Source organism: Balaenoptera physalus (assembly GCF_965194825.1).
Source record: "Balaenoptera physalus genome assembly, chromosome: 17".
NCBI classification, from domain to species: domain Eukaryota; kingdom Metazoa; phylum Chordata; class Mammalia; order Artiodactyla; family Balaenopteridae; genus Balaenoptera; species Balaenoptera physalus.
Window position 1 is genome coordinate 15,676,287 of NC_138895.1, and position 20,765 is coordinate 15,697,051.

The window sequence follows — 20,765 nt, forward strand, 5'->3', positions numbered from 1 at the left end:
GAAGAGAGACTCTAATTATCTAAGATTTCACTAAGAACGCTTTCATCACAGACTGAACATGGCAAGAGCTGATTACTTAACTCAAAATAAACTTCCATCAACACACCAGGAACAATGCATACACCTCAGGATGCTAACAGGGCCAAATTAGTTCTCTGAAGTGTAGCAGCTCAAAAGAATTTTGGAAAATAAAAATGTGGAGGTTAACGATCTTTTATATTATCCTCTCAGGATAAACCCAACTGCCAAGGAAATTAGACTTACAGGTCTCAAAAATTCAGGCTGAGAGCATACTCTACAGGAATAAAAATAAGTTCTCCAATTTTCCAAGTAAACCTGCTGGGTGAACTTAAAAGAGAAAACCCTACAATCACTTAACCACAGAAGTACCTCTCTGTAAGATGGGTTATGTATCTGTCCTTTCTAAGAAAAGCACGAGTCGCTGAGTTAAGGAGTGGAGCTAAAATACACGAGTGTCTAGATCTCTCCTCTTCCTTATCCTAATGTGCAAGCCAGGAACTCACTTTTAAAACCTCAATTCCCAAAGGGGAGGATTAAGTCTAGTACATGGAAAGAACCTAAGGGGCTCCTCAGATTAGTATACAGAAGAGAAGCAATACTAAGGGAGTTATCATAATCAACTATACCTCTATAAATATTATAGTACTGTGACTCTGAACAAGAATATCTAATATCAGGTCTTTACAGATCCTGACGTTGGATGCATAATCTTTCAGGTTCATGATGACCACCTCCCCCTATCCCTACACGCTGAGGGTCAATTTGGAAAAAATAAACTGTTCATAATTTGTATTTTTTTAAATACGAAAATAGCGTCATTGTGTCCTGTAGGCAACGGATGGGCAGTGAGTGTATTCTTACAGTTCTGAGTAACTACTGTATTGAGAAGGTGGTTATTGAAGGTAAATCCGCTATTGCTTTGTAGCCACTAAGTAGGGACCAAAATCTCAGCTGTCCACCTGGTCAGCCAGGTAATGTCAATCGACTTCAGTACTCACCTCTCCAACTGCACAGGTGGCCTGACCCCCATTTCTCAGCACCCCACTTAGAATATTTCCTCTGAAATACTGACGAGCCATATTCAGTTCTTCACGTAACTTAAGATCCACTATTTATCTATGTGGTCTTTGTCTCTTCCAACAGAAATTAAGAAAAGGGAAAGAAGAGAGAGAGAGAAGGAAAGACAAACAGATACAAGCGGGATGGTATGGAAGTTCGGGGGACCCACAAGTACCACCCGTGGGATCAAAAGAGATACATTTAGGGTTTTCTAAAGACTGAAGAGGAAATTGGGAAGACAGACAAAGCCTGAAACAGAGCTTCATTTATATTTCAAAGAACATCTGGAGCACAATTTATTATGAGTTTTAAAGACCTCCTTGAAAGTTTGTGACTTTTCCTTTGTTACCTTCACTTTATCTGTTTCACTAGCTAAATAATTCTAGAATTGAACATTTGCTTGAAAGACAAGAAATGTACATAAAAACCTGAATTTTGTGCTGCAGTAGGTCAGGGGAAGAGAAAAAAAAAAATCCCAGTAGAAATGAAGAGAGTGGTTCATTTAAAGAAAGAGAGTGGAATGGGAGGCAGGTGAAGAGAAGGAGCGATAACCCTGGCCCAGAGTCTCTGCTTTACTCTGCCAGCTCGAGTGCCTAGCTTTCAGACTCTCACACACCCAGGCCTGACCCTCCCCATCACCATGGGCCTGCCCTTCTGGAAGTCTGCTCCTCTCATAAGCGTCTTGGCAAGTGGAGGCCTGGAGGGGGAAGGGTCCAGGAGAGCCTCCGAGGGCAGAAAGGAAGGAAGAGGCAACCATGCTCCAGGTCTCTGGAAATCCAGGATCCTCCCAGGAAATACATGCATGTGTTGACTGATTAGCCTCTACAGTACCCTTCACCCTGTAATAAATATCGGGTCAGTGGTTCCCACCTTTTGGGGTAAGAGAGTTCTTGTTTAATATCAATAATGTCCATGGAGCCTCACAGGACAGTTATCTATGCTTGAAATGACATATAACAGAAAGGAAAGGTTACAATAAATTTAGTAATGCTTCTAAAAAAATCTGTACCCTATTTATCACTATACCATCACTATAAATTTAAAACACAGCTGTATATACCTCATATATTAAGAACTAGTCTAGTTAGAAGCATTATTGGTTACAATAGGCTTTATGGAACTGGTCCAGGAATCTCATCACCAAAACTGTACTGTTTTGATGGAAAATATCCTCCATTCCAAACAATTAACTTACAAATAAATCTTAGGGGAAAAAAATGGTTTTTAAAGTTGAAAGTTCTGTGTTTCTTTCTTAAAAAACCGTGGCAAATAGGGGAAAAAAAAAAAAGACTCACTAATTCAATCCCAAGAGACATACATCCATATAATCAAAAAGACAAAAATAATTTCTTTCACTTCTGACGATTTTAGTTCTCTAACAATATTCCAAATAAAATGTACTATATGTTATTTTTTTTCTAGTCTGACATAAAGGATCTACAAATTGAAGATAGCCTATCAAAAGAAAAACAAGGTCTTAAGAAGGTGAACTTAATTTTGGGGTGGTAAAGAAAACTCATGTCAATTCCAATAGGGCTTGCTTTTTTGTTCTTCCTTTCTTTTTTCTCCCTCTATCACATATAACACTTTGAATCTTATAGAATGGTGGTATGCATATACCCGTCTAATGTAGATAGTCTTAAATAAGGAATCACCGGTCTACTGAGAAGTACTTCGGGTCTCAAGAAATAGAAGCTACACACTCCACCAAACGACTCGGGGATTCTGCAATGCCCCCCATCTGGCTCTAATGGGAGTGAAAGGTACCTCAGTCATGAATGTAGGGGAAGAAGCACCTCGCCAAACATCAATATCATGCATTTCACTCTTCTTCCACAAGACAAAATGTCTTATTTCCAAAACTGACAGGCCCAAAAGGAGTCTAAATCTATTACAGGTGATCAAGGTTCTAACACTGTAAGAGCAGAATCCAAGTCCATTTTAATGAACAATTTTTCTCTCCTGGGTACAATCTTCTATGTGATCGTGTTTGAAACGGGGCTTTCTTTTGTTCAAATTGACAGAAATGAGAAACGTAAGGCTACAAACAGCTATGGATATCTAAAATATTAAGTCTAAATATCTGAAATCTAATAAAATCCATTTTCCAGGGGAAAGTTTGCATTGCACGTTCTTCCTTTTCAGAACCCAAGTTAAAACACACTCTATGCAGTCCTGTAATACAGCTGAGTTAGTTCCCTTGTGTGAAACAGCCCTCAGATCCCATTCCTTCACTTTACTTCTGGTCACCAATGCAATGAGTATTGGGGGGGGGGAGTCACAATGACTGTCAGTAAAATCTGTTTTGCTCCCAATATACTCCCTGAAACGGGAGTGGACACCTTAATAGGCCAGAAGTGCTGCTTCTCTAGAGGTTACACTGCACAAATAAGATGGACAGAGAAAACGATGAACCTTCACTCTGACACAACAATTCCTCATCTGCTCACATCAGGGTACAAAATGGATGTTCTGAAACAAGCTTGGTATCCCATTTTCTGGCTAAACACCAAGAAGTCGTTTTTGGTCTAGACAGCAACTTTCTATTTTCTTGGGATCTTTTATCATTTTTTTTTTTTCCTGACAGGAAAAGCAGAGCTGCCTTGAATGCGTACATCACCTTCTGAAATAGGGATCTACAAAAAATATTCTTCCCAGGAACTAAGCCCCGATGTCTCAGGATATCTTAAATTCAACGGATAACATGCTTACCCAATTCCCTCATCACAACTTCTTCCAAATGGCAGAAGAAAGCAAGAGTAAACAGTGGGGCAGCAACATGTTTATTCTATTTTTCAACTCCACTGGGAGACAATGGCTTTGGAGCTCAGTAGAAATCTGGATTTCAATTCTAGTCTCAACTCTTGCACTTAAACCCTAGGTTCCCCTTCTGTAAAATGGAGTTAATAACTAAACCTACCCTACAGGGTGTTGTGTGGATGAACTGGGATGATGGTGTATGTAAACAGTAGTTCCCAGCACAGCACCCCACATGTGTGAGCCCTCATTTTCACTGTGGATGCTGACCCTTTCACTTTTGACCTCATATATATTATAAACTTTGCTGGCATATAGGGATAGATCTGTTTTGTAGGACCACAAGCTGATACAATTAGAGAGAAGGGATTCTCTTTAAGAATACAAAATTAAGTATAATTCTCATTCTTCTTTACAGACAATGAGAAAAGGAACAGTAGATACTAGAGCTTTGAAGAAGATTCAGATTTCTTCTTCTGAGATCTCTCTAGACAAATTATCTGAAATGCCTGTGAAGAAGTGCTTCCTGACCCAAATGCAGTTTCCCCATCGAGAACATGACTTCACAGAGGTCAGTGCAGGAAGAGGCTCTGAGTCTTAAGCTTCATTAGCTTAGTGGTAATTCTGCCTCTGAAAGTATACAATGTAAATTCACAACATATTTCCTATGTATTTTATGTTGCTCACCTGCCTCTTGGAAAAATGTGAATGCTCTGAATACAGAGCAACAGTATTCAGAAGATTTTCATGTCTATGAGAAATTCTTTTCTCTGGTCAACAACACCTTAGCATCTTTTTCTTTTCTTTTTTTTTTTTTTTTGGCCACACTGCGCAGCTTTGGGATCTTAGTTCCCCAACCAGGGATTGAACCCATGCCTCCTGCAATGGAAGTGCAGAGTCCTAACCACTGGACCTCCAGGGAATTCCCAGCATCTTTTTCTTCTCATCCTTTGATGCTGAGATAACTAGAAAAAGACAATACTGAAGACATTTATCAGGAATCAAAGAAGCCCGGTTAGAAATGCATAGTGTTTAGAACACACAGGAGCCTGGATGAGAGGCACTTATAACCTAGAAGGGCTGTTTGTTGTTATAGTTTCTCAATCTATAATGCTTCATAGCCCTTGACTGCAGTCTCCATAAGATCGAAGATATTTAATGAAATCACACCTAATCCCCAGTCATCAAAATCTCTTCTGAGAATAATACGTGTTAAAACTACCCCTAATGACACAGCAGTAACTATTATAAATCTTTATTTTGGTTTTGAGTGTGCTGCTTTTGGAACTTCTCTGTAGTTCAACATTTTCTCTCATAATAAACAAAGGCAAAGCTGAAGACTTGACCACCATTCTCAGAGGTGGGTATGGAACACAGTAGAAAGATCACAGGCTTCAGAATCACCAGCTTGTCATTTGCTAGTTTTAAGGCCTCAACCTTGCTAACTGTTTCTGCAAATCAGTTTCTTTATCTATAAGATAGACCATAGTATCAACCCTGAAGGAGTCTGGCAACTGGGTAAGGCAGGGACAGAGAAAAGAAAAGAGCAGGCTTCCAGAAGGGATGAAAAGGTGGCTGAAAATAGTATGTATGGATATATTTATATAACATGTCTTTAACACTGCTAAAGAAAAAATACAGTAGCCTTCGATATAAAGAATCTGATTCTTAATATCAACCTTTATCTATCTAAACATTACCCACATGGTAGACTTCAATATATTCTTGGAGATCAAAAAGAGTTTTCTTTCCTACCTTCTCTGTTATCGCAGTTTCCCTAATATCTATACCTATCTATATGTATATATCGACATCCATCTATCTGTCATAGCACTTACTGACTTGCTATAATCACGTCTTCTTTTTCTTAGACCCAAATGCCAGCTTTATCACTTATTAAATGTAGGCACAGGCCAGGCTGGATAGGCACAGGTCTCCCTCTAGGGTGAGTTCTCAAATCAGGGAGAAGGGAATAAACCTTTGCTGAGGACAAGGTACTCTAAATAGGCCTTAATGATATTTATTAATGAGTCCCTGGATTTAGGGACAGTGTTTTGCTTCTCTTTATATCTCTGGTAACTCGCACAGTATGTGGCACATAGAGGGCATCCAGATATAATCGTGAGTTAATAAGAAATCATCATGTGTAAGTATAGTCGTGGCATGGTCCCTGGTCATTTCCAGACTACATCATTGGAATTTATTTCATGTGGTGCTATTTCAAACAGACACAGTAGTTAATGATGGTCCTTAATTGCCTTCTATCTTTCTTCCCTCCACTATTCTAGTCATACCTTCTTGAAGCATCCGCAGAAAATCTGTATTTCTTGTTGCTTTCACATTTTCTCTAAACCCTAGTTTTTGGCAATTATTTTATATAAACACTTATTAAGCATCTCATAGATGCAAGGCTTAGGGGAAGGATATAAAAATGAACAAGCTGGGAATTCCCTGGTGGTCCAGTGGTTAGGACTTGGTGCTTTCACTGCTGAAGGCCTGGGCTCAGTCCCTGTCCAGGGAACTAAGATCTCTCAAGCGCTACTGCGAAGCAAAAAAAAGAAAAGAAAAGAAAAGAGAAGAGGAGAAGAAAAGAAAAGAAAAGAAAAGAAAAGAAAAGAAAAGAAAAGAAAAGAAAAGAAAAGAAAAGAAAAGAAGGAAGGAAAGAAAGAAAGAGAAAGAAAGAAAGAAAAAGAAAGAAAGAAAGAAAAAGAAAGAAAGAAAGAAAAGAACAAGCTATGGTTCTTCCATCACAGTGTTTACATGGTCATAGGGAGTTGTTTTTTTTTAAGTTTAAACTATTGTATTACATGCCAAAATGAAATATGTATTTTACCTAACAATGAAAACACCAGCTGTGCAGCTTTGGGTTAGAGAGTAATTAAGGCTTCAGGTCTGCCTAGAAGAATGGCTAGACAGGTAATAGCAGGTGACAACCCAGAATGGTGAGACCGGATGGTGGAGGGTCTCGAACACCATGTGAAGACATTTTACTTTATTTTGTAGGCAGAAGAGGCTCACCGAACATTTTCAGAACAAGAGTTACATATCTAACACATTTTTAGGAAATCAATGTTGGTAGCAATGGGGATGAATTATAGAAGGTAGAGAAGCAGAGATGAGTTAAGGTAACAAAAGATGACTTAAAATAGGGTGCTGAGAATAGAAATGGGAAAAGTAAGGGGTGGAGATATCACAGGACACGGTGAGGACCGGACAGAGCTGACTGGCTGGCTGCATGTGGTGAAGAGGGAGAGGAGGTCGACGTGACCAGGACCCAGGTTTCTGGCCTAGATGAGCACAAAACAGGTGATGCTGGCACGGCCTGAGGCTGAGCACAGGGAACCGGACACGCCATTCTGTTAAGGAGGCAGAGGAGAGAAGGAGTTGTTTGTGATATGGGGCGCCCAGGGGCGATGCCTGACAGGTGGCTGGAAATCTGGATGCGGGATGAAATGGCAAGGTCTGGGGGGCGGGGACTGGGGAAGGCCCTCACTGGGCATCTGTGCAATGAGAGGCATGGAAAGGCCTGAGATCTGAAGCTGACAGGATGTAGCACAGATGTGAAAGCTGAAGGTTGGAAACAGGTAAAACTGATGAAGGAAGGGATTTAGTTGGGGACAGAAAGAAGGTCAAGAGATAGATGAGGAAGGGAAGCCAGTGAACGAGCATGGAGAGAGTACAGACCAAAAGCAGAAGTGTTTTGAGGACAGCTGGTCAACAGGGACACAGCTACTGAAGTGTACACTTAAAAGTGGTAAAAATTTTATGTTATGTATATTTTACCACAATAAAAAATGGTTAAATTAAAATCAATTCTCAGGTTAAAGTTAATTGGTATCCAGAGTCTTTAATCAATAAGTTATTATAAGCACACCAGCAATTCTTATATTCTGTGAATTATCATTCACTGTCACATTCTTAGTAATAAACAAAACAGGATTCAAGATCTGATGTGCTGATAAGATTAACTCTGGAATAAAAGCTAACTAACAACTGTAATAAGCCTCAAAACTGCAGAAGGCCAATTTTCACTCAACTCTGCACTTGTGGGAAAGCATAAGCTGTAAGGGTCTCCATTTCTTACCAACAAAGCTAAGAGGAAGAACACGATCATTCTTTTCCTGGAATTATTACTTTGAAAACATTGGGCAGGGGAGACAGAAAAGATGAGAGGATTAAAAATGGGCTCCTACACTTATTAGGAGACAGAAATGAGTCAGTAATTTGCAAAAGGTGAACATTTTCTAAGTAGAAATGAACTAAAATATTTCAGAGTGAACAACAGTCATAAGAGGAGGAAAGAACTGGGAATTGCCGCGATCTGCCCACCCCACAACTACAGACAAATAGATAACACGTCGGATCTATGAAGGCCACACTTCTTCTTCTTTGCCTGTAACCTATATAAAGAGGTTTAATGTAAAAGGCTTCAGGGAAAGAAACATTCTTTAGGGCAATGAGAGAACTGGCTGAAGTGAGGGAAAATGTCTAAAAGGGAAATCTCAACGCCACTGTGTTTTTTCTCATTTTCTTACTGATTTCAGATTTGCCTCAAGAGATCTTCCTTGGGCTTCCCTGGCGGCGCAGTGGTTGAGAATCTGCCTGCCAATGCAGGGGACACGGGTTCGAGCCCTGGTCTGGGAAGATCCCACATGCCGCAGAGCAACTAGGCCCGTGAGCCACAATTACTGAGCCTGCGCGTCTGGAGCCTGTGCTCCGCAACAAGAGAGGCTGCGATAGTGAGAGGCCCGTGCACCACGATGAAGAGTGGCCCCCGCTTGCTGCAACTAGAGAAAGCCCTCGCACAGAAACAAAGACCCAACACAGCCAAAAATAAATAAATAAATAAATAAATTTAAAAAAAAGAAAAGAGATCTTCCTTCTTGTACCTCGGAACCTCCTCCCCATATGCTCGGCTTTTATGGTCTTGTTTGGTGCCCTAAACTATTCAGCAATACATGATATTAAGATACTTGACTATGAAGGCATTCAGTGATGTCATATGGAATTAGATATTTATTCTTTTCAAAGTGTCTCCTTGGAAAAGATACTCAACATGGTTAATCATCAGGGAAATGTAAATCAAAACCACAATGAGATGTCACCTCACACTCATTAGGGTGGCCACTAGCAAAAAACCAGAAAATAACAAGTGTTGGTAAGGATGTGGAGAAATTAGAACACTTCTGCACTGTTGGGAGGATTATAAAATGGTGCAGATACTATGGAAAACAGTATCGAGGGTCCTCAAAAAATTAAAAATAGAACTACTATATGACACAGCAACCACCCTGCTGGGTATATATTCAAAGATATCGAAAACAAGATCTCGAAGAGATATTCGTGTATCCACATTCACTACAGTACTATTCACAATGGCCAAGATGTGGCAGGAATCTTAATGTCCACTGACGGATGAATGGGTAAAGAAAATGTGGTATATACATAAAATGGAATATTATTCAGCCTTTGGAAGGAAGAAAATCCTATCATATGGCATAGCATGGATGAACCTTGAGGATACTATGCTAAGTTAAATAAGCCAACCACAAAGACATAAATACTACATGATTCCACTTATTCATGAGGTATCTAAAGTAATCAGAGTTACAGAAACAGAAAGCAGAAGGTGGTTGCCAGCAGTTGTGGGGAGGGGAGATGGCAGCTGGTCAATGGGAATAGAGTTTCCATCACACAAGATGAAAGATTTCTAAGTCTGTTGTACAACAGTGTGCACACAATTAACAATGCAACAATGTACACTTAAAAATTGTTAAGAGGGTAAGATTATGTTATATACTTTTTGCCACAATTAAAAACTCATCAAACCAGAAAAAAAAAGTCTCCTTGGAAGGACCTATTAAAATAGTTGCCTGGGCTTCCCTGGTGGCACAGTGGTTGAGAATCTGCCTGCCAATGCAGGGGATATGGGTTCGAGCCCTGGTCCAGGAAGATCCCACATGCCGCGGAGCAACTAAGCCCGTGAGCCACAACTACTGAGCCTGCGCTCTAGAGCCCGCGAGCCACAACTACTGAGCCCCCAAGCCACAACTACTGAAGCCTGTACACCTAGAGCCCGTGCTGCGCAACAAGAGAAGCCACCGCAATAAGAAGCCCGCGCACCGCAATGAAGAGTAGCTCCCCGCTTGCCGCAACTAGAGGAAGCCCGTGCGCAGCAACGAAGACCCAATGCAGCCAAAAATAAATAAATAAAATAAATTTGTTTAAAAAAATGTATAAAAAAAATACTATTTGTTACAAGAGAAGTTGTAACTTATCAACCCTGTATAAGAAAGAGAATGTACTCACCCAATTATTAGAAAACTTCAAGTTCTTTAATTTAGGGTGCCCTTTCCCCCCAATATAAAGCCATTATACAAGGCTAGATAAAGGCTGGCATCAGAAAAATGTGACAGACATTTATTTTACATAAGACAAAGGTGCTCAGAACTGCGGCAGGTGTGAGTGATGCGTTAGATACAATCTCTGCCATCAAGGAGTCTGTCATTCAACTGGGGAAGAAAAAGAAAAGCCCACAAAAAACCTCATGAGAATAAGATTAGATAGTACAAGAAATGATAGGAGAGTCAAAGGACATGAGTCTATATTGGTTGGGAATTAAGAAGTTCTTCGTTTAAAAAAGCAGCATTTGAGATGGGCCTTGCAGAAGGAACAGTGGGACTCTTAATGGGAATAGACAGAAACAGGGAAAGGGAGGCATTCCAGAAAGGGAGGAAAGAGTACCAATGACACAAAAGAAAAAACACACAAGTCTGTGTTAGCAACAATTCGCAACAGGGTAGCAGTCTTAGGGTAGACACACTGATGAAATGGGATACAGGAACACAGCACTGGGCCAGCCTGGTCAGACGTGGGGTGTTGGTGAAGGGCCCTGGCCACTGGATGTTCTATCCTCATCCAGCCAAGATGCCTTCTCACGGTGCTCTATAACCCTACTCCACCCCAGTGGCCTATTAAAGGTGGGCAGTGGTCAACCAGCTGAGGGGGAAGAAGAGAGAAGCATTCGAGGCAGAAGGCACGGAGGCCGGGAAACGTGTGCAGTGGACTTGCCAGCATACCTTGTAGGCGAGGGGATGTAAGTTCAGGGGCTTTGTGGGGTGGAGCAAGGGGGAGTATGGCACGACCGGGGACAGACCGCAGAGGGACTTGGATGCTGCGGTTAGGTTCTTCTTTTGGACTCTGTCATAGTCTCCTGGCAGTCAGTGAAGCTGGGGCAGAAGCATCAACCTGGTGTCTTTTCAGGGGGGTTTCCTCGAGTATCTTCAGCCTATTCTCGCGGAGGAAAGGCCTGGTATTGCTTCCCTGGGCACAGTGGAAGATGCAGACACTCCCAAGCCCCAAGCGGTAGCAGAGGCAGGGGGGCGGTGGCGGCAGCGGCGTACTGACGCACCTCCCATGGACCACTCAGGGGAGGGCTGACCTGGGGGGCGGGCGGGGCGCGCTCAGCCCAAGGGCCCTTATCTACGTGCCCACAGTTGCCAAATGACTCTGTGCTTTTAAGTCACTAGTGAAAATGCCATAAGAAACTATAAAATTTTATGTTTAAAATGTCTCCACCTTTGTGTTTGAACTTGCACATGCATGCTTCTGAGTATGTTTACCAGCCTTCTCTATCTGCCAGGCTCTCTGTTGGCCTTTGTGGGTCTTACTGCCTTTTTATCTGTCGTTTTCCCCCTTCACTTCCTCCTGCTCCTTTTAAGTCCCCTCAACAAGTTATAAAAATAAATGAAAGGCTTTTTATTTTTTTTAAACATTTTTTGATGTGGACCAATTTTAAAGTCTTTACTGAATTTGTTACAACATTGCTTCTGTTTTATGTTTTGGTTTTTTGGCCCCAAGGCATGTGGGATCTCAGCTCCCCGACCCGGGATGGAACCTGCACCCCCTGCACTGGAAGGCAAAGTCTTTACCACTGGACCGCCAGGGAAGTCCCATGAAAGTCTTTTGAAATAAAGTAGTGTTTCCTGTTACAGATGAATGAGACATTTTATAATTCCATGTTTTCACTTAGTTTTTTCTTCTTCTTCTTGTTTCTTCAGTTATGTGCCTTCCACTCCCCACCCCCAGAAATCAGCCACATTAAAAAAAAAAAAAAAAAAGTTTTCCCTTCCTAGTACAGGGTATCTCGAGAGTCTGGAGACCATACTAGGTGACGTCAAGTGAACTCTTCTGGAGATAGGTAGGAGTTCCTCATTTTGTCACCTTCTCCAAATATCAAAATTGCTTATGGTCCTGTGCTGACGGTCCCATTTGGCTCTGACCTGCCCTTTTCAGCCTCAAATCCAACCAAATGCTTCAGTCCATCTTACTACACCTTACCGTAGCTGAACAGTGCGACTTCGCACACACCGGGTGCCACGGAGGGCTCCTGTGCCTTTGCTCGGGTTCCTCTGCTCCCTGTTGGAATGTCTCTCTCCTTCCCCCAGCCCCTACTCTCTCATCTATTAAATCTTACACTTACAGCAAGGCCCACGTCAACTTTACTGTCCTCCTTGAAGCCTGTACCAACATCGGTAATTACACTTATTCCCCCTGTCCCTGTGTTCCACAGCTGCTCGTGTACAAGCGGATTTCCCTCCAAATGAGTAAACGCTCCAAGGAAAAGAACCAAGTACTTACTGACTGCTGGATTCCTTCCCCCTTAGTGAATGCATAGTATGTCCTGCATATAGTATTTACTCAGTAAAAATTTTATGGAATGAATGTTTGCTCTTGAATGAAATCAATACAGACAGCAGCGTGTCAGAATTTCTTTTCCTAACAGTACAAGGTGAGCAAGAAAACAAGCGATGCCTAACTTCTATTAGAGTGTGGAAGCCAGTTTAAGTCTTGAAATGAGAGCTCATGTCATAAATTGTTAAAATCCTAAAGCATTAGAGCACATTAAATTATTTAAATCCTCTTCATTTGAAAGCTGTTAAATACAAAAAAACTTCCATATACTTAGGGAAAAAAAACGAAAAACAAAAAACCCCAAACCAAGGGGCTCCTAGGAGGAACGAAAGCAAGAATTCCACCCTGCTCACTCATTTTAAGGATTTCATTAATAGTATGAGCCATTAATCCACATGAAAATACGAAAGTGAACTATTTGCATACCAGTGGGAAAGTATTTTATTTTCATTAAAAACTGCAATGTCAAGGACATATTGCTGATCACAGGTGATATTCTCAAACAAGAAAATAAAATTTGCTTTATCTCTAGATGCATGGAACCCTGTAACAGTTTCAAATCTTCAAGAATAAGCTAGGGCCGGATTCGTTCCTGTGTTGATGTAAGTAAGGATGAAATGAAAACTGCCATGACTCTAGCCCTCTTTAGTTCTCCTTAAAGCCAGGTTCTTGAAAAATGTCACGCAGGTAACAGGGACGAGGAAGAGCCTACAGGGTGCAGCAGGGGCAACAGAGCCAGGGGAGGGGTGCAGACAGGGTCACACCAAGCACATTTTTTTTTTGGCCATGCCACACAGCTTGCGGGATCTTAGTTACCTGACTGGGGACTGAACCTGGGCCCCGGCAGTGAAAGCACCAAGTTCTAACCACTGGACCACGAGGGAACTCCCCAAGCACTACATTTCTGAGTTCTGTCTCTGAATGGATAGTTTTGATAGCTCTGTTTACTTATTTCTGTATTAAAATAAAAAGAATCAACATTGTCAGAATATTAAGGTTTAAAAGCGTAATAGAGAAAACATCCGAAAACGACCTGTTTCCTTATCAATACTGAATCCTTAGCAAGAAAACCTAGATTCATTGGGACGAGGACTCCAGGTCCAGAAGTCAGAAACCATGGTGCGAAGAGTAATAACTACTGCTGAGTAAGTCTTTTTACCTGCCAAGCACCAGACTAAACCCTTTATAAACACGTTGAACACAGTCTTCATACGAGCGATGTGTCGTGGACATCATCATCCCCTTTTCACAGGTTAGGAAGTAAAGGCCCAGAGGTGTTAGGCAGTTTAGACACTGTCCTACAGTGGTGAAGAGAGAGACGGGGTTCATCTGATTTTACATAAACCTCATGCTCTTAATAAGCTCATTATATTGACTAACGTATTCTGCCAACTGAGTTTGGTGCTCGCACTGGTCTCTTACACAGTCTACTCTGCTGGCCCACTTTTACATCCGGCTGCCTGACTTGGTCCGTTTAATTATCGTCAGCACCTTTAGAAGAATAGGATAAAAAAGAAGTTGACAGTTGAAATTTAAACTATATGGAGTGTATAAAGGGCCACTGATTTTTGTTTTTGTTTTTTTTTAAACATCTTTATTGGAGTATAATTGCTTTACAATGGTGTGTTAGTTTCTGCTTTATAACACAGTGAATCAGTTATACATATACACATGTTCCCATATCTCTTCCCTCTTGCATCTCCCTCCCTCCCACCCTCCCTATCCCACCCCTCTAGGTGGTCACAATGCACGGAGCTGATCTCCCTGTGCTATGCGGCTGCTTCCCACTAGCTATCTATTTTATATTTGGTAGTGTATATATGTCCAACTTAGAATACATATGTCATCGGTCTCCTCCTAGTCATTCTGCAACTGATCAAGAGTTAGTACTGTCCTAAATACTCGACTGGCAATCCGTGACACTGACTTCGGTATGACTGTATGTACAAGGGCACGCCTGCCCTTTCCAGGGCAATGGATGACTCTGCCACCACCCTAAGATTTCATCACATGGAACAGACACAACGCCTGGAAGCATCACCCCAAAGCCTGATTTACGGACGTCCTACCCCTGGAAGGGATCTGATGTCAGAGCCCTTCTGCTTACTCTGCTTGGTGACAGCTATTAGTTCACACCTAGGTGTCAGCTTTGAATCATTGAATTTCCATCACAAGAACTTCATGTATTTAACATGGGGGGGAAAAAAAACTGGAAGGAAAAATATAATCTTAATGGGCTCTACATTTTACTTTTATGTGCTAGAATTAGGTTGTTTCCATTGCTATTCCCTTGAAATTTTAAATAATGAGTTCATGAATTTGACGCACCTACATTTACAATACAACCTCCTATGCCCACCAGTGGTATACTGGGAAATGCTTAAAAACCAGCTCCTTGGGGGAAAAAATAGTAAGCACCATAATGTTGATTACAAATTTTACTAGTACGAAGTATGTGGACTATATAATTTACAAATGATAATAAAATATACAACACCCTTTATCGTAAATTCCAGAGAGCCAACTGATTCTAATAGAATGTTTGTTGATTTTTGCCAAATTCTTGTCTTGTAGCTAACTTATAATTATAGCTGATGAAAGAATATAGTTCTGACATGAATGTTGCTTGAAATTTTCATTTAAGTTAATAAGACAAAAGTGAAATAATGAAAATACATGATGAAGATATCGAATGTAGAAATTCAATTGTTTGTCAGTTTGTAAGTGACTTTTTTGCTGAAGTGGACAATATTTTTTATGTGTGCATGTAATGTCTATCTAATGTTAAAATATTAGATGTTAATTAGAGATTCGCAGTAACCACGACTACCTAGTATTTCTATTATGTAGACACAAGACACAAAGGGCCACTAGAACATAGATAATAGTAAAATGCAGTACAATAATTAGGAAATGATGAGTTTTAGTCTTCCTTACCTTTGTGTTTTAAAATATAACTTAATTGTAAGTCTAAACAATTTTTAATAATGGCTGTGCTTATCAACTGGCTTATAAAATTCTTGAAATTTAACAACTGGCTCTCGTTGCTTGACACCAGTTGACTCCAGCACACCATTGCCCCACACCCTCTCTTAAAATACTTATTTTTTGATGCTATGCGCAATTGTAGGGGAAATTTACATGTATGAACCAATCCGTAATCCCAATGTTCTCATAATGGCACTACAATCAAAATTAAATCATTAGAATAATCACAATGAGAAACCAGAACGATCTTTTAGGTTGCTTGATTCAACAAGGAATTTCCCCCCCAAATCTAGCCTGCACCAATGTGAATTTTTGAAATATACCTTTTCATTCTTATTGTTATTCATGTTCAGAAAAATAATAACGAAAGGGTGAAACCAGTTCTCCATTGATTGATAACTACATCCTATACTCAAATATGCTGCATTGGGCTTCCCTGGTGGTGCAGCGGTTGGGAACCCGCCTGCCATTGCAGGGGACACGGGTTCGGGCCCTGGTCCGGGAGGATCCCACATGCCGCAGAACAACTAAGCCCGTGCATCACAGCTGCTGAGCCTGCGCTCTGGAGCCCGCGAGCCACTGCAGCGAGAAGTCCACGCGCCTAGAGCCCGTGCTCCACAGCAGGAGAGGCCACCGCAGCGAGAAGCCCGCGCACCACAACGAAGAGTAACCCCTGTTCGCTGCAACTAGAGAAAGCCTGCGCGCAGCAACAAAGACCCAGTGCAGCCAAAAATAAATGATAATAAATAAAATAATATAAAGAGAAAAAATCTTATGAAAAAATATGCTGCACTGAAGAGGCTTTAAATGAAGTGACAAATGTTTTCCAAACAATACAATTCATTTTAGATTATTATTTTAGAAAAAAGAACAAAAAGTGTTGAGGTAATAGAGGAGATACTACCTTAAAGAGGGCAGTAGAAATGTATTAATCATTAGAACTCCCCTCACGTTTCAGTCACTTTATGCTTCAATTTTATTTTTTAAGAGCACAGGAATCGCCATGTATTTTCCATAGGAATTTTAAAATTTAAGTTTCTAGCTAAGGAGTGTGAAACTGGACTCACCAATCCATAATTAAATCATTTGTAGTTTTCATATTACTTATTATTCTTCTGTGAAATAGAAGTAATATTAGTCTTCCCAGTTAGGAAAAAAGTTTATTTACTACTTATGACTATTCTTTGTAAGTTACAGACGCCAGATGTTCTCAACATTTACCAGCATCATACCACATAGGAAGAAACACCCCACTTCAATATCAAAAAGCTGGTGTCACGGTTGAAGTGCAGACTCTGTGTGCACTTGGTCTGCTACTACAAGGTGCACGGCCGTGTGATGCTCTTGGAGAGCTAGCGTCTACCAAACACAGGTCTCAGAGAGCGCTACAGACAAGGGAGGTTTAATCATTTAGATAGCTGGTAACCGCCCTCCAAAACCCCATCCTTCAGGCCATTTAAAAATATCCTTCTTTCTCTGCCTTTGTCCCCAAGCCTACGGAAACGTGAGGAGCAGCTGATGACCGAGCAGACTCGCGTGAAAGAGCCCATCCTGCCTGGCTGAGCTGCCTGAGCTTTGGACGCTGGCGGGTTCCTTTCACAGGAGCCTGTTTTCCCGACTGTGCAGCCTTTAGTTGCACCTCACGCAATCCAGCTTAACTCTTCAGGACAGTTAGGATTTTATTCAGCCTGATACCTGCGACTGCAATACAAATTAAGTTTGGATGACGCTGTAAAGATGATGGTTGGATTCTATTTACACTGATTGACAGTTGGGTGGGTGGACACACACAGAGGGAGAAGGAAGGGTTCCGATCCGACCTATGTGTTGCTCTTGAACCTTAGCTGGCTGCCAGATGCTGAGAGAAATCAAGGTGGCCGCACAGAGCTGTAGGTGGATGCAGAGTCCTCTGGCCCCAGAAAAAATGTGACTTTCTTCAAATGACCCTGTGGGGGAGCATATTCATAACCATTTCCCCACCTTTCTTTCCCCGCCTTTCCATCTGAAGGAAGAGCTCACTGTATGAAGATCTGAGCATAGGTGAAGAAAAAAGATGCCTTCCTACTGAATGTGGGAAAGATATTTACTGAAAACGTACTAAACGCTTACTGTGATGAGTACTTGCTGGGAGCATTTACGTAGCTCCTAATTTCTTCAACAACCGTGCAACCTAGATGTTGTGATTGCTAAATTCTATGTGAGGAAACTGAGTTGCAGAGAGAGAAAATAATTTGTCCAGGTTCAAAAAGTCTGTAAGAGACAGAACCAGGATTCATACCTAGCCTCCACCCGATTTGATTCTAAGGTCTCTGTTCTCTCTAAAAAACAATTTATTAAACAAGCAATATTCTTAAAATATTAGATTGGTCGAGAAGTTAAAAGTGTACTTTCATTTGGGTTTTAACTTCTGCTTCCCTTTTCAAAACATGTTACTTTTCAAATTAATGGAAACAATATTGTAAGAGGGAGATGTGACAGGGTTTTTACTGTCGCTGCTTCTTGGGTGGTCGTGGTATGGCGGCCTTGATTACACCCACAGAGAAAGTACGGCAGGGTCCCAGCGTGACACATCTTAACGTGTTTTATGGTTTGAAGGGGGGAATAACCAAGGTTTTGCAAAACTGTAAAACCCTGTGCAAGATCTTGATAGTAAAATACATACACATATAACTGTTTTCAAGTGTGAAAGTTCTACCTAACATGGGATGTTCACAAAATTGAATCATTCAAAATCCGTAGAAAGGGGCAACAAGAAGCTTAATGATTTCTCCACTGCAACGATACCAGCACCTAGAAATGCAGCAACTTCAAAGCACTGTAACCTTGAACCAGTTATTTCTCCTAAAAATTTTAGGAATATGATTTTATCCATTTGCTGATACTAAATTGAGATTAAACTGAATTGTTGATAACTAGTGAATCTCAAAAGGAACAAAAGGAATAGGAAAGAGATGAAGGCGACTGAGGCATGCCACTGAGTAGAAAGTCCATGAAAGCTGAATGTTACGATGATATAATTTTGATGGAGAAACCAGGAAATACTGATTTTCAGAGCAGGCTGGTGTTAAAACTGCGTGATGGATGCTATGTGTATATGTTTCAGTTCTTAGAAGACAGAACTATACTTGCAAAGTTTCGGGCTCACATAGCTATAGAGACAAAGACATTATTTTTCTAAAATCTGCCTCTTTTAAATGTTATATAAAAGGCAGATAAAAAAACGATATGAACTCTAAGAGGATGCATTCGAAAACAGGTTACAGGAGATTATTATCTCCTGAAGGAAAGCAGTGTATAAAGACTTCAGGAGCATATACTGGCCCTGGGCACCAAGACGCTGCTCGTACTTGCCTAATATAGATTTTTTTTGGCACTACAAAGTCCAATGTGATTTTTAAAACATTATTTTCTTAAATTTTTTTCTGTAGGCAAAAATATCAAAGAAGAGAGGCAGAAAATGATCTCGGGAGGAAAAAAAAAAAAAAAGAAAGAAAGAAAAGAAAACCCCAGGAAGAAAGCTGTCATGTTCTGTGTTTCAACTTCACAAAAGAATTCTATCTAGAGGTAGAGCCTTTCAAATCTATCTCTTGTCACGCAGGATATGAAACTCTAATTTAGTGGCGTGGCCAGTTGAGGCTCACACTTAAATATGCTGACGAGCTGAAACAGGAGGTGGTTCACTTCCTTACTTCTGGTTTCCATCCTCGGCTGGCTCCGTACTTGCAAATTATGACAGTCACTTGCTGTGTAAGCTATGAAAATTCTAAGGCAGGGGAGGAGAGTCAGTGGGCACCTAACTGAGTTTTACTAGATGAAAAGTTACATCACCCTGCCTCACCTCGGCCCCCTCCGTCTTTAGGGAATTGCTGAATTTTATATAAAGCCTATTTATAAACCACTGCAAGTGATACCTGCATTCATCTTGCACCGTGACATCATCTTCTCATCAATAATTTAAACCTAAGAAATGGATTAAAGGGACTCTGAAGGGATTTCTCACACATGGAAAAACAGAAACCAACTAAACTCTCCAAAATATTCATTCACTCCTCTTACCTTGTTCTTTGATCTGACGAATTTGCTTCACAGTTTCTTTTAAGATTGCACATTTGTCAGGTTTGAAGTTAAAGTTGTCTATATCGTTAAAATTAGCAAAAATCAGCTCTGCAAGTTCTTCAATGTATTTATTTTCCTGTTCACGATTACGTTTCTCAGTGCTCCTCTTGGGGCTATTATGAAAAAGATAAGCATGTTAACCAAGTTCTAATATAAAGAGAGCAAACAAAAGTTACTTATAGAAACATGGAATACTTTGGTGGAAAAAACTCCTCGAATCTGCCCTAAATGTTGCATGTTTCTTTTTGAAATCAAACTTACCTCAGTTGGGGGCTTCCCTGGTGGCGCAGTGGTTGAGAATCTGCCTGCCAATGCAGGGGACACGGGTTCGAGCCCCGGTCTGGGAAGATCTCACATGCCGCGGAGCAACTAGGCCCATGAGCCACAATTACTGAGCCTGCGCGTCTGGAGCCTGTGCTCCACAACAAGAGAGGCCGCGACGGTGAGAGGCCCACGCACCGCGATGAAGAGTGGCCCCTGCTTGCCGCAACTGGAGAAAGCCCTCGCACAGAAACGAAGACCCAACACAGCCATCAATCAATCAATCAATCAATCAATCAATCAAACCCAAACTTACCCCAGTCGGTAATTACATATTTACGTGTGTGATCATTTGTTCAATGTGTTTCATGTCTCCCACTGGACTTGTAAGCTTCACAATGACAAGGACAGGATGATTTGCTCACCACTGTGCTTAATGCAACGCTTGGTACAAAGAAGTATCAAATTTCATTGTTGAATAAATAAAGAAGAGTTTTAGAAACATAAGGGAGCTCACACTCATAAAAATTTATTTAAGATTAATAAAAGAAGGGAAGTTAACCTAGTTAAAATAGGAATAAATAAACTTCAATGATTTTTGGTAAAGCACAGCAAAATGATGAAAATTATTTATAATTTCATAGACTTCTTTAGGATGTTCATAATCAAACCTAACGGCCTTTTAAGATAACGTTAAAAACCACAGTACAGCTAGAAACAAAAGCGAAACTGGCCCAGGGTCTTTGTTAACTGTCCAAGCTGAATGACACGCAAAACGTAAACAAACGGTCCAAGTTCGACTTGAGTTTGAAAACGTTAATGGAAGGGAGGGAAAAAATAAAAATTGGCAAGATCTCCTCATCTGAATT

General features: G+C 40.9%; 1 protein-coding gene across 10 annotated transcripts in view; it reads right to left on the bottom strand.

Annotated features, from left to right (window-relative positions):
* The window catches only part of NCOA2 (nuclear receptor coactivator 2), a 266,722-nt gene that overhangs the window by 72,219 nt on the left and 173,738 nt on the right, over positions 1 to 20,765 (bottom strand). For all 10 annotated transcript variants that reach the window (XR_014255636.1, XM_082433594.1, XM_082433601.1 and 7 more), the window contains one exon: positions 19,576 to 19,748. Coding sequence is in view for 9 of the 10 variants with exons in the window: in XM_082433594.1 (XP_082289720.1) it covers positions 19,576 to 19,748 (173 nt within the window). In the remaining variant the exon portion in view is untranslated. The remainder of the gene's footprint in view (positions 1 to 19,575; positions 19,749 to 20,765) is intronic.